Raw genomic sequence first — 14381 nt, 5'->3', positions numbered from 1 at the left:
GCGTGCCTCAGCGATACAGATGGCCGTACCGTAGGTGCAAGCACAACGGAGGGGTATGTGTTGAGAGGCCAGACAAACGTGTGGTTCCTGAAGAGGGGCAGCAGGTCTACGGTTATCAAAGCCATTTCTTTGGAGGATTAGTTCGTCAAGAATTCGTGTCGCAGGGACAAACTGTCCATCGGTGGTACTATGAGGACGAGGCGGCGCCTGCGAGAAAATGTGAGAAGGAAACGGCCTGAAATGTGGCGGGACAATTCGTGGCTGTTGCATCACAACATCGCACCCTCACGTCCACCCCTGTTGGTGCACCAGTATTGCACAGAAAACGAAATCACTGTGGTGTTTCGTCCACCGTACTCTCCAGACCTGGGCCCTGCGGTCTTTTTTTGTTATTTACAAAGCTGAAAACCCCGTGGAGAGGAACATGATTTGCAACGATGGATGAGATAAAAGAAAATTCGCAGACGGCGCTTCGCGCGATCCGGCAAGAGGCGGCGTACCGAAACTGTTGGCGGAAGTCGAAACGACGTTGGGAGCGGTGTATCAACTGTGGAGGCCGGCATTTCGAAGGAGACCATGGCACATTAAGCATCTACATCTATATCTACATACATACTCCGCAATCCACCATACGGTGCGTGGCGGAGGGTACCTCGTATCACAACTAGCGTCTTCTCTCCCTGTTCCACTCCCAAACAGAACGAGGGAAAAATGAATGCTTATATGCCTCTGTACGAGCCCTAATCTCTCTTATCTTTGTGGTCTTTCCGCGAAATGTAAGTTGGCGGCAGTAAAATTGTACTGCGGTCAGCCTCAAATGCTGGTTCTCTAAATTTCCTCAGTAATGATTCACGAAAAGAACGCCTCCTTTCCTCTAGAGACTCCCACCCGAGTTCCTGAAGCATTTCCGTAACACTCGCTTGATGATCAAACCTACCAGTAACAAACCTAGCAGCCCGCCTCTGAATTGGTTCTATGTCCTCCCTCAATCCGACCTGATAGGGATCCCAAACGCTCGAGCAGTACTCGAGAATAGGTCGTATTACGATTTTATAAGGGGTCTCCTTTACAGATGAACCACATCTTCCCAAAATTCTACCAATGAACCGAAGACGACTATCCGCCTTCCCCACAACTGCCATTGCATGCTTGTCCCACTTCATATCGCTCTGCAATGTTACGCCCAAATACTTAATCGACGTGACTGTGTCACGCGCTACACTACTAATGGAGTATTCAAACATTACGGGATTCTTTTTGCTATTCAACTGCATTAATTTACATTTATCTATATTTAGAGTTAGCTGCCAGTGTTTACACCAATCACAAATCCTGTCCAAGTCATCTCGTATCCTCCTACAGTCACTCAACGACGACACCTTCCCGTACACCACAGCATCATCAGCAAACAGCCGCACATTGCTATCCACCCTATCCAAAAGATCATTTATGTATATAGAAAACAATAGCGGACCTCCCACACTTCACTGGGCCACTCCAGATGATACCCTCACCTCCGATGAACACTCACCATCGAGGACAACGTACTGGGTTCTATTACTTAAGAAGTCTTCGAGCCACTCACATACTTGGGAACCAATCCCATATGCTCGTACCTTAGTTAGGAGTCTGCAGTGGGGCAACGAGTCAAACGCTTTGCGGAAGTCAAGGAATATGTCATCCATGTGATGCCCTTCATCCATGGTTCGCAAGATATCGTGTGAAAAAAGGGCGAGTTGCGTTTCGCAGGAGCGATGCTTCCTAAAGCCGTGCTGATGCGTGGACAACAACTTCTCTGTCACAAGGAAATTCATTATATTCGAACTGAGAATATGTTCGAGAATCCTGCAACAAACCGATGTTAAGGATATTGGTCTGTAATTTTGAGGATCCGTCCTTCTACCCTTCTCATATACAGGCGTCACCTGCGCTTTTTTCCAGTCGCTCGGGACTTTACGTTGGGCAAGAGATTCTCGATAAATGCAAGCTAAGTAAGGAGCCAATGGAGTATTCTCTGTGAAACCGAATCGGAATCCCATCAGGGCATGGTGATTTATTTATTTTCAACCCATTCAGCTGCTTCACAACCCCAGGGATGTCTATCACTATATCCTCCATACGGGAATCTGTGCGAGACTCAAACGGCGTTATGTTTGTACGATCCTCCTGCGTGAAAGATTTCTCAAATGCTAAATTTAAAATTACAGCTTTCGTCTTGCTGTCTTCTGTTGCCACGCCAGACTGATCAGTGAGTGACTGGATGGAAGCCTTCGACTCGCTTACCGATTTTACGTAAGACCAGAATTTCCTTGGGTTTCCAGCAAAATCTTATGCTAAGGCAAAAGATAAGCCTAGAAAAGTTTTGTGTACGAAGTTCCGGGAATTAAATTTTCCCTCTACAGCGGAGTGTGCGCTGATATGAAACTTCCTGGCAGATTAAAACTGCGTGCCGGACCGAGACTCGAACTCGGGACCTTTGCCTTTCGCGGGCAAGTGCTCTACGAACTGAGCTACCCAAGCACGACTCACACCCTGTCCTCACACCCTTAATTCCGCCAGTACGTCGTCTCTTATCTTCCAGACTTCACAGAAGCTCTCCCACGAACCTTGCAGAACTTGCCCGCGAAAGGGAAAGGTCCCGAGTTCGAGTCTCGGTCCGGCACACAGTTTTAATCTGCCAGGAAGTTTCAAAGTTCCAGGATTTTTTCAATAGACTCTGCATAGGGAGAGTTTAAAGCGCCAGTGTTGTAGTAACAAATGGGAATTGCGCGTGAAACTTTAATTGCATGACTTTTTCTTTTTCTTTTTTCTTTTTACTTTCTACATTTCCTTGTGTCAGTCAGTAAAAATGGTACCTTTGTAGGACCGTTTTGTTTGTCTGTCTGCCTGTCCGAGTGTTGAAAATACTTTTTTTTTTGTAAATATATACTTACTTGATATGTCAAAACCGGTGCTCTTTTTGAACCACCCTGTATTACATTCGTGTTCAGAAGAAAGAGAACATCTTGAACGACTACAGATAGGACGTTCGAATTCACAGGGGATGTACATTAGTGTGTTCTGCAGAAATGATTAGCATTTCAGTCACCTCGGTGCCTAGTAGGCACAAGGTCCACCATGCATGATGGCATCGATGCACATAAGGCGTGAATGGCATCCTGTGGTACATCCATATGTGCTGCATTCACCTGGTTCCAAAGTTCACCTGGTTCCAAAGTTCACCTGGTTCCAAAGTTCACCTGGTTCCAAAGTTCACCTGGTTCCAAAGTTCACCTGTGGTGGTCCACACAGCACTCCACCCATCATTTCACCTTGTTGTTGTTGTGGTCTTCAGTCCCGAGACTTGTTTGATGCAGCTCTCCATGCTACTCTATCCTGTGCAAGCCTCTTCATCTCCCAGTACCTACTGCAACCTACATCCTTCTGAATCTGCTTAGTGTATTCATCTCTTGGTCTCCCTCTACGATTTTTACCCTCCACGCTGCCCTTCAATACTAAATTGGTGATCCCTTGATGCCTCAACACATGTCCTACCAACCAATCCCTTCTTCTAAAGCTGTGCCACAAACTTCTCTTCTCCCCAATCCTATTCAATACCTCCTCATTAGTCACGTGATCTACCCATCTAATCTTCAGCATTCTTCTGTAGCACCACATTTCGAAAGCTTCTATTCTCTTTTTGTCTAAAGTTTTTATCGTCCATGTTTCACTGCCATACATAGCTACACTCCATACAAATACTTTCAGAAACGACTTCCTGACACTTAAATCAATATTCGATGTTAACAAATTTCTCTTCGTCAGAAACGCTTTCCTTGCCATTGCCATTCTACATTTTATACCCTCTCTACTTCGACCATCATCAGTTATTTTGCTCCCCCAATAGCAAAACTCCTTTACTACTTTAAGTGCCTCATTTCCTAATCCAATTCCCTCAGCATCACCCGACTTAATTCGACTACATTCCATTAGCCTCGTTTTGCTTTTGTTGATGTTCATCTTATATCCTCCTTTCAAGACACTGTCCATTCCATTCAACTGCTCTTCAAGACACTGTCCATTCCATTGAACTGCTCTTCCAAGTCCTTTGCTGTCTCTGACAGAATTACAATGTCATCGGCGAACCTCAAAGTTTTTACTTCTTCTCCATGAATTTTAATACCTACTCCGAATTTTTCTTTTGTTTCCTTTACTGCTTGCTCAACATACAGATTTAATGACATCCAGGAGAGGCTACAACCCTGTCTCACTCCTTTCCCAACCACTGCTTCCTTTTCATGTCCCTCGACTCTTATAACTGCCATCTGGTTTCTGTACAAATTGTAAATAGCCTTTCCCCTTGTATTTTACCTCTGCCACCTTGAGAATTTGAAAGAGAGTATTCCAGTCAACATTGTGAAAAGCTTTCTCTAAGTCTACAAACGCTAGATACGTAGGTTTGCCTTTCCTTAATCTATTTTGTAAGATAAGTCGTAGGGTCAGTATAACCCACACATTTTCCATTGGCGTCAATTTTGGTGATCTGGCGGGCCAGTGCAAAAGGCTGACATCTTGTGGTACCAAGAAGGCACATCTTCATGCAGCAACAGGTAGTCGTGCATTATCTTGCTGAAAAATGGTGTCTGCGCTGCTGTGCAGAAAGGGTACGGCTACGGGTCACAGGATGTCTTTACGTAGGTCACACTGCTCACAGTGCCCTGGACACACACAAACTGTGATTTGTGTTTTTACCAATTAGCACCCCACACCACAAGGCCTCGAATTGATGCCGTACGTCTTGTGCGAATCCAGTCACTGTGATGCCACTCCCCCTGTCTGTGGCGAACCAAAATGCAGCCATCATTTTCAAGCAAACAGAACCTGAATGAAATTTTCACTCTTCAACAGAGTGTGTGCTGATATGAAACTTTCTGGCAGATTAAAACTGTGTGCCGGACCGAGACTCGAACTCGGGACCTTTGCCTTTTGCATAGAGCACTTGCCCGCGAAAGGCAAAGGTCCCGAGTTCGAGTCTCGGTCCGGCACACAGTTTTAATCTGCCAGAAAGTTTCAAACAGAACCTGGATTCGTCAAAAAACAGTATCCATCCCAAGCGATATTTTTCCATACACTATCCAGCATGTTTCTGTACATTCGTCAAAGTTAGATGGAGAAATAGACAACGTGCACAAAACCCATCCCATAATAAACAGCGGACTGTCGCTCTTGATATTGTACAATGTGTTCCACTGTTGCACCATAGTGAAGGAGGACTCAGATTTGTCTTGCAATGCGATTCGGGTGAGGTATAGATTTTTTTGAGGGGTTGCCCGGTTATTGAAATGTGTTCTACAGCCTTCCGTGAACCATTCTGTACACACTCATTGCACTGCCGAAACGCTTGTTCCTATGCGACCACCAATTTCCCAGATGGATGCATCACATTCTGTTATGCCAATGTTTCAAATGGCTCTGAGCACTATGGGACTTAACTTCTGAGGTCAGCAGTCCCCTAGAACTTAGAACTATTACAACCTAACTAACCTAAGGACATCACACACATCCATGCCCGAGGCAGGATTCGAACCTGCGACCGTAGCGGTCGCGCGGTTCCAGTCTGTAGCGCCTAAAACTGCTCGCCCATTCTGGCCGGCTGTTATGCCATAATGCACTCATTTATTTGACAATATGGTTCAAGTATGCATTTGTGAGGCATCCTGCATGTCTGCTCAGGTAACACTGATCCATTACCTTCAGTTTATATCAACCACGAGAGCTGCCAGCACATTTTACTGGCAGGTGGTATTGCGCTGCAATATCGATATGGACCTGTGGGCCGACGTGGTCCAAATGCTAATCGCTCCTGCACAACATACTATTGTACATGTCCAGGAATATGAACGTCCTATCTCTAGTCCTTCAAGGTGTTCTTTCTTTCTGAACATGAATGAATTATTAGTGTGCAAATGATGTAAATACTGATGTAATTGTGGTGACACCACACTTGCTAGGTGGTAGCCTTTAAATCGGCCGCGATCCGCTAGTATACGTCGGACACGCGTGTCGCCACTATCAGTGATTGCAGACCGAGCGCCGCCACACGGCAGGTCTAGTCTAGAGAGACTTCCTAGCACTCGCCCCAGTTGTACAGCCGACTTTGCTAGCGATGGTTCACTGACAAATACGCTCTCATTTGCCGAGACGATAGTTAGCACAGCCTTCAGCTACCACATTTGCTACGACCTAGCAAGGCGCCATTACCAGTTACTATTGATACTGTGAATAATGTACCGTCAAGAGCGACGTTCACCATTAATGGATTAAAGTTAAGTATTCCAGCAGCTACGTAGGTTTTTTGCTAAAGTCTAATTTCCTTGTCCTGTTCCAGACCTCACGCCAGCCTGCTGAGCTAAAACGCGTGCCTTTCGGCTTCCCCTAGTAACACGGTGTTGGTTCTCCTGCCAACCACAACAGTAATATTATTCAATACACTGTCTTGAGTCATCAACAGAAATATTTGCACTTACACTCATTTAACTCTCTACACCAAACCCCTGGGTTACACTCGTCACACTTCCTCTTTCTTCCAGTTTCCGATTATCATCTAGCCTGTGTAAAGTCATCCAAATATTGTCTTCAGGCCATGTTGTAATGAAGAACACCATTTTCCCTTTAACAAACCACGCCAATGGCCTTGCTGCAGAGGTAACACCAGTTCCCATCAGATCAGCTAAGTTAAGCACTGTCAGGCTGGGCTAGCACTCGGCTGGGTGACCATCCGGTGTGCCGAGTGCTGTTGGAAAGCGGGGTGAACTCAACTCTTGTGAGGGAAACTGAGCCGCTACTCGATTGAGAAGTAGCGGCTCCGGTCTCGTAAACTGACATACGGCCGGGAGAGCGGTGTGCTGGCCACATGCCCCTCCACATCCGCATCTCGTGACACCTGTGGGTTGAGGATGACACGGCGGCTGGTCGGTACCGCTGAGCTTTCATGGCTGTCTGGGGGGAGCTCAGTTTAGTTTTAACAGAAAACAGCTTATTTAGCTTACAATGTGTGTATTATAGAATTATGTCGTGAACTATTTCAGACATCTGGCCGTCCTCATTTAGATTTTCTGCGATTTCCTTACATCGCTTCAGGCAAATGCTTGGATGTTTCCTTCAAAAGGGCACAGTCGAGTTCCTTTCCTATTCTTCCCTAATCTGAGCTGACCGATGACCTTGTTGATTGGTCCCCCCCCCCCCCCCAAATCAACCAAACATTTCAACTGCAAACAAAAAATAACCATTCATATGAATTTTATGTTACACTTATATACTTCCCGTCATTGTATATATGTCTTTATGCTTAGCGATACTGTTACTTTCTAGACTGGTACATTTATTAGGAATAGTAAAGTAAAACGTAAAGACCAGGCCTGAGAACTGTTCCAGTTGTTGCCTGCAAGGCAGTGCCAAGAGTCATCTGTTGTGATCAGCACGCCACCAATACCTTCAGCATTAGTACCGGTAGACGAATCCTAGTATAGCCGCTGCTTCAGTATGAAAGCAGTATATAAAGCAAAGTTTGGGAGTTATTCTATATTTGTATGGACCAACTGGAGTATAAAATCAACATTCGAACCTGTACTGTTTTCCACAGTTATGAGTATATAACATCAAACTGTCCACTCACATGAATGTCGACATCAACGTCCAATAACCACTCACAGACGGCAGATGGTGGCAATCCCAGTGGAATATGCATAAACCATATTGGGGGAGGCGGGGATGCAGAAAACAGTGCAGTCTTTGTAATAATGTAGAAATAAAGGGATTTATCTGACATCCAAAGGGGAACGATCATTGGCCTACCGGCCAAGATTTGAAGCATTTCCGAAATGGCCAAGTTTTTAAACTGCTCGCATGCTGCCGTGGCTAAAGTACACTGTGCGTGGTAAAATGGCACTATCCAAAACTGGCACCAAGGGATCTGTCGGTGCACCGTAGTCCGTAGATGACAAGAGCGAACAGTGGCTGCGAGGATGTGTATGGGGGAATAGATGTGCAACATTGGGCAACTGGTAAACTGAGGACCTACAAACAGTGTATCCTCAATGGCCGTTCAGCGACTGTTGTTGTGTATGAGCCTCCACAGCAGTCACCTCATTCGTGCACCAGTTCTAACTGCTACTCTTTGGCGATGAACACTGCAATTTGCACGCTAGAGCCACAACTGAGTGGTGACAGGTGGGCTTTTCAGATGAATCGCGTTTTTGGCTCCATCACACAGATGGCCATTGGCGTGTATGGCTAGAAACATCTGAATGCAAACACCCTGCAACAATCATTGGGCGCATCCAGACCGGAGGAGGGAGTTTCATAATTTTGGGAATATTTTCGTGCCGTTCCCTGGGTGGTCTCATCATTGTGGAAGGCGCAATGGATCAACACAAGAATGCTTCTCTGCTTGGGACCCAGTCCACCCCTACATGTAGTCTGTTTTTCCTCAGCACCTCAGCATCTTGCAGCACGATACTGCAATTTGTCACACAGCTCACAATGCACATGTGTGTTTGAACAGCGCCAGAGTGAGTTTACCATACTTCCCTGGCCACCCAAATCCTCGGAATTAAACCCAATCGAAAATCTATGGGACCACGTGAATTGCGCTGTTTGCACAGTGGGTTCTCAACTGAGAAACTTCGCGTAGCTGGCATGGCACTGGAGGTGATTCCTCCCAGTATCCTCCAGAACCTCACTCACTCACTTCCTGCGTGCCTCCCAGCAGTCTCTACACAGAAGGTGGTTATTCGGGCTTTTGACAAGTGGTCGCAGTGGCTGGGCAGTGTGTTACTGGTATATGTTGCCTAAATCTGATATGTCTGTTATAGACTGCAAATGTTGTGTATTGTTGTTTACTACTGTACGAGGTGCATTCAAGTTCTAAGGCCTCCGATTTTTTTTCTAATTAACTACTCACCCGAAAACGATGAAACTGGCGTTACTTCTCGACGTAATCGCCCTGCAGACGTACACATTTTTCACAACACTGACGCCATGATTCCGTGGCAGCGGCGAAGGCTTCTTTAGGAGTCTGTTTTGCCCACTGGAAAATCGCTGAGGCAATAGCAGCACGGCTGGTGAATGTGCGGCCACGGAGAGTGTCTTTCATTGTTGGAAAAAGCCAAAAGTCACTAGGAGCCAGGTCAGGTGAGTAGGGAGCGGGTGCGTTGTCTCGGTGAAACAGCACACGCGCAGCCCTTCCCGGACGTTTTTGTTGCAGTGCAGGAAGGAATTTGTTCTTCAAAACATTTTCGTAGGATGCACCTGTTACCGTAGTGCCCTTTGGAACGCAATGGGTAAGGATTACGCCCTCGGTGTCCCAGAACATGGACACCATTATTTTTTCAGCACTGGCGGTTACCCGAAATGTTTTTGGTGGCAGTGAATCTGTGTCCTTCCATTGAGCTGACTGGCGCTTTGTTTCTGGATTTAAAAATGGCATCCACGTCTCGTCCATTGTCACAACCGACGAAAAGAAAGTCCCATTCGTGCCGTCATTGCTCGGCAACATGCCACACGGGCAGCCGTGTGGTCAGCCGTCAGCATTCGTGGCACCCACCTGGATGACACTTTTCGCATTTTCAGGTCATCATGCAGGATTGTGTGCACAGAACCCACAGAAATGCCAACTCTGGAGGCGATCTGTTTAACAGTCATTCGGCGATCCCCCAAAACAATTCTCTCCACTTTCTCGATCGTGTCGTAAGATCGGCTTGTGCGAGCCCGAGGTTGTTTCGGTTTGTTGTCACACGATGCTCTGCCTTCATTAAACTGTCGCACCCACGAACGCACTTTCGACACGTCCGTAACTCCGTCACCACGTGTCTCCTTCAACTCTCGATGAATTTCAAATTCAGAAAACGAATGATTGCACGCTGTTCAAGTAAGGAAAACGTCGCCATTTTAAGTATTTAAAACAGTTCTCATTCTCGCCACTGGCGGTAAAATTCCATCTGCCGTACGGTGCTGCCATCTCTGGGACATATTGACAATGAACGCAGCCTCATTTTAAAACAATGCGCATGTTTCTATCTCTTTCCAGCCCAGAGAAAAAAAATCGGAGGCCTTAGAACTTGAATGCACCTTGTATATGGAGGATATGAATTCTCCTTACAAAGGCCTTGTAAAATTCTCAGGTCTCCGCTCAGGTCATGTTGTGAGTTCTCCACGATATTTTGGCAAACACATGGCTACTCTGCTCACATTGCCATGCTGTGTACATTCTGCTCCATCTCTCCACTTTTGTTGCTAACCATTAACCATGAAGTCACCGAAGTGGCCAGTGGTGGTGGTGGTGGTGGTGATGGTGGCGGTGGTAGTGCAGGACCAGGCTGCAAACTGCAGTTGGAGGTCTCCACACAATTGACATTGGGTGCATACCTGTACAGCGAGGTCAGCATCTGATGGCAATACGTGGAGACTGTTGACCGCAATTTCACAGTGGAGTCAGGCTACTGTCACCACCACTCACCATGCTTATTCAGTTTTCCTGTCACTTTTGGTATCTTGCTATCTTGGCCTCGGCGCCTATTTTGGATAGTGCCATTTTGCCATGCACAGTATACTTTAATCATGGCAGTTTACAAACTTAGCCATTTCGGAAATGCTTCAAACCTTGGCCTGTAGGCCAATGATCGTGCCCCTTTGGACGTCAGATAAATCCCTTTATTCCTACATTGTTACAAAGACTGCACTGTTTTCTGCATCCCCACCTCCCCCAATATGCTTTATGCACCTTCCACTGGGAGTGCCACCATCTGCCAGTTGTGGCAGGACACGTTTGAACGTTGATTTTATACTCCAGTTGGTCCATACAAATATAGAATAACTCCCAAACATTGCTTTGTACACTGCTTTTCTACTGGAGACAGTCATAAAGTATCGGTAGAGTTGGGGTTGGGGGTTGTCTGGGGGATGAGACCAGACAGCAAGGTCATCGGTCTCACTGGATGAGGGAAAGATGGGGAAGGAAGTTGGCTGTGCCCTTTCAAAGGAACCTTCCCAGCATTTGCCTGGAGCAATTTAGGGAAATCACAGAAAACCTAAATCAGGGTGGCCGGACACGGGATTGAACCGTAGTCCTCCCAAATGTGAGTCCAGTGTGCTAAGGTCAGTATTACACTATCAAATTTCTTTGTCAAATATCTTTGTCCAGTATCTTTGTCAAAGATATTTGATGCTGCAATAGGGAACTTTGTCAAATGTCGTCCAATATTGATCAAATCTAGGGCCTCGCTGTAGATTTGATCAAAGAAGTCACTTGTCTTCTGTTCACTGCAGTGTGACATGTTACCACATGGAGCGCTAGCATCGCTGCATTCTGTTGTCTGTAGTGTTTTTATAATCATTGCCGGTAAATACAATTGGTGTGTGCCGACAACTACAACATTAATAGAGGTGTATGAAGCTGATGAGGCGCTTTACAATGTGAGGCAACCTAAATACAGAAATAGATTACGAAGATTGGAGACCTGACATAACCTAACGTAACCTAACCCTCCCCTGTAGCAAGCAATCGGAGTGTTACAGTGAGCCTGTCTTCTGCAGATGTAGCAGTTCTTAAGTGAATATTGTGATTTGTGATATGACGATACACTTCACTGAGCACATACAGGAATGTATGCTCATCCATTCCTAAGTAATTGATATACGACTTAACGTCCTCCACTATAAGCTCACGTAACAAGTTTTGTTGAATGCTTTTATCGTGTCGTTGTAAAACCCACGGCATCACCCAGGTATGTTTCCTCCCCCCCTGCCCCCCCGCTTCTCTTCTGCATGTGCACACAGTGCAGTTGTGGTACATGCAACTGCTGCGGTTAATAACAAGTTGTTGTTGTCAGCCATCTTGATCTTTGATGAAAAATATGATGACAGTGTAATACCCCTTCTAGCGCTATGTCAAAAATCTTTGTCAAATATATTTCATGGAATATTTGATCACATCTTTGATCAAATCTTTGACAAAGAAATTTGATAGTGTAATACCGGCCTAACCACTGCACCACCTCATTCGGTAAAGTATCAGTAGAGAATTATGCAGGTACCTACTTATGTTTCTCAAAGTGTAGTCCTTTGAAAATGTCTGGTGGTCAGAATATGTAAAGGGAAGTAATTCAATAACTGTTACTTGTGGTTAAGACAGGTCTATAGTGTTAGCATGGAGTATTATGTAAAAGTGTAAACATTTAAGAGTGCATAAGTAGACTGTAATGCACCACTTTGGTGTTGTTTCAGGGGTTACCTTGAAAGAGGAGCCAGCTGCCACGATATCCTTCGACTTCACATCAGCGAGGCCCAAATGCTACATGTGAGCGTGGGACCCGTCTACGGCCGCGTCTGTATCGCCCGGGGCAAGTAGCGCCAGCTGCCCACCCTGATGGCGCACTGAGGAAGGCGAGACAAGATGGCGCACACTGGCGAAGCAGCCAGCTTCCGACGACTGCCGCTAGGGCTGCGCACGTGTCGCTCTGTCGAGTCTGCAGCGCAGTCACGAAAAATTACTCTGCCACAGAGGAAAAGTGTGAGAGGGAGAGAAGAGGACACGCTGACATGGACGGCACATCCTCCAGTTCTGTGCGGCGGTGACAATCGTTCTCTCCAAATGTTGCTTTCCGTACTTGTTCATGTAATTTTCTACTTCCCAAACAGATCCGTGTTTGCAATCACAGATACCTGAAGTAGAAAATTTCAAATTCAGTCAGGTGCTGAGCTGACCAAACGAATATGCTAGCCATTCTTAGTCTGCAGTTCTCTTATGAGAGCCTTCGTCTGTCACTGCGAAGAGATGTTTCAGGCTAATAGGCTGGCTACAAAAGATACGTAGCAAAGAACACACATATCACTTTTGCTGTTATAGCCGTCTGTAGCAAATGAAATGGTAATTCGCGCACTTGCATTTTTTCTTTCCGCACTCTTTAAATGTGCCATTTCATATATGAGTAGGACACTGTATAGTAAAAATAAACTACACATATATTGTCAGTTAGGGACAAGAACATTCTTGTCACTATGCACTAAATCACAGGTGACATGAGATGAACTTGATATAAAACATTATCACTAAGAAATTTCAACAGCAGTACGACCTTTGTGTCTACCTGTTTATTCTGCAAGAGTTTTGACACCGCATTTCATCATCAGGGATGCATTATTTCCATAGTGACACAAGAATCATATTAATTATTAAATGTTCCAAGAGTCTGACAGTAAATTATTAAAAAGAATTCTATAAACACTGTTTCAGTCTCAGTGAGTGCATTATCTACAACAGGACCACAGACACCTAGGCTATTAAATTTTCCGAGAAATTTCTCATAATCCTAACCTCACCAATGTTTTATCCTTGGAGGAAAACACACAACAGACAACTAAGTTGTTAATTGTTAAATTTTCCAAGAAATACGTGTTAGTAGATTCCTCCATGTAGAAATAGTCGAAAGAGCTTAAGATCAGTGTTTGGTTCTCATGGATATGTTATTTGCATAAAAGCCAAAATATGTAAGGTATCAACAATCAATTTTTCCAAAGATGTGTCTCATAATATATACAAACTTTACAAAAAGACAAATGCAATGAGTTTCAAGACCAATGTTTCATCCTGGGAGGGAGACATTATTTCCATAGAAAAGCAAACAACTGAGCTCTCAGTCATTAGATTTTCCAAGATATGTTTGATAACAGACTCTAAGAGTTTGGAGACGACTGTCTCATACACGATGGATGCGTTACTTGCATATGAGCACAAATAAATATGCTGTTAACAACTAGACTTTTCAAAAAATGTCTGATAAGACTTAAACATAACAAGAATTAATGGAAAAAACTTACATACAATTTTCTTCTTCGTCAGGAAATACATCAGGCAGTAATTCTTTCCAATAAAATACAGAAAATAATAAAATTCCGAAATATTAGATTTTTTACAGAAATGATAAAAATGAATGCTACTCCAATACAGAATTCTTAAATTACATGAGTTGGCATTATCTTCAGCAGACAGTTTCAGAGTGGCTGAGTAAAGTTTATTTATGAATCGTTTTAGAAGTATTGTATGTTCAGGAGCACTTTCGTTAAACTGAGACATAAATAAGTATTATTTTTCACAAGAAATGAATTCTCAGTGGCAGTGTTTTTGTTCTAATTTGCATAAAGAATGTAACCACACAATTAAGTGTGCAATTTTCCAACAATCTATTAAGGATACTCTCTTCCATAAGAGATACTATCTTCCATAGTAGAGTGCTCTGTCACTTAACAAGTAAAAATCATCAGTATAGTCAGCTTCATAAGCCTTATTACAACTGGATAGACCACTTACAAACTTGCTCTTAACATGTTCGTTCTGCAAAATCGTT

At 44.6% G+C, this 14381-nt stretch overlaps 1 protein-coding gene across 1 annotated transcript in view; it reads left to right on the top strand.

The window, feature by feature from the left end:
* LOC124720221 (forkhead box protein D3-A-like) overlaps positions 1-14014 on the top strand; it is a 183959-nt gene extending 169945 nt beyond the window's left edge. The window contains exon 12 of the mRNA XM_047245543.1: positions 12262-14014. Coding sequence (XP_047101499.1) covers positions 12262-12338 — 77 coding nt within the window. The 3' untranslated portion in view covers positions 12339-14014. The remainder of the gene's footprint in view (positions 1-12261) is intronic.
* Positions 14015-14381: the final 367 nt, after the last annotated feature.

The sequence above is a fragment of the Schistocerca piceifrons genome, chromosome 11 (assembly GCF_021461385.2).
Source record: "Schistocerca piceifrons isolate TAMUIC-IGC-003096 chromosome 11, iqSchPice1.1, whole genome shotgun sequence".
NCBI lineage: Eukaryota > Metazoa > Arthropoda > Insecta > Orthoptera > Acrididae > Schistocerca > Schistocerca piceifrons.
Note: the sequence above shows the minus strand (reverse complement) of the source record. Positions and strands in the feature narration are given on the sequence as shown.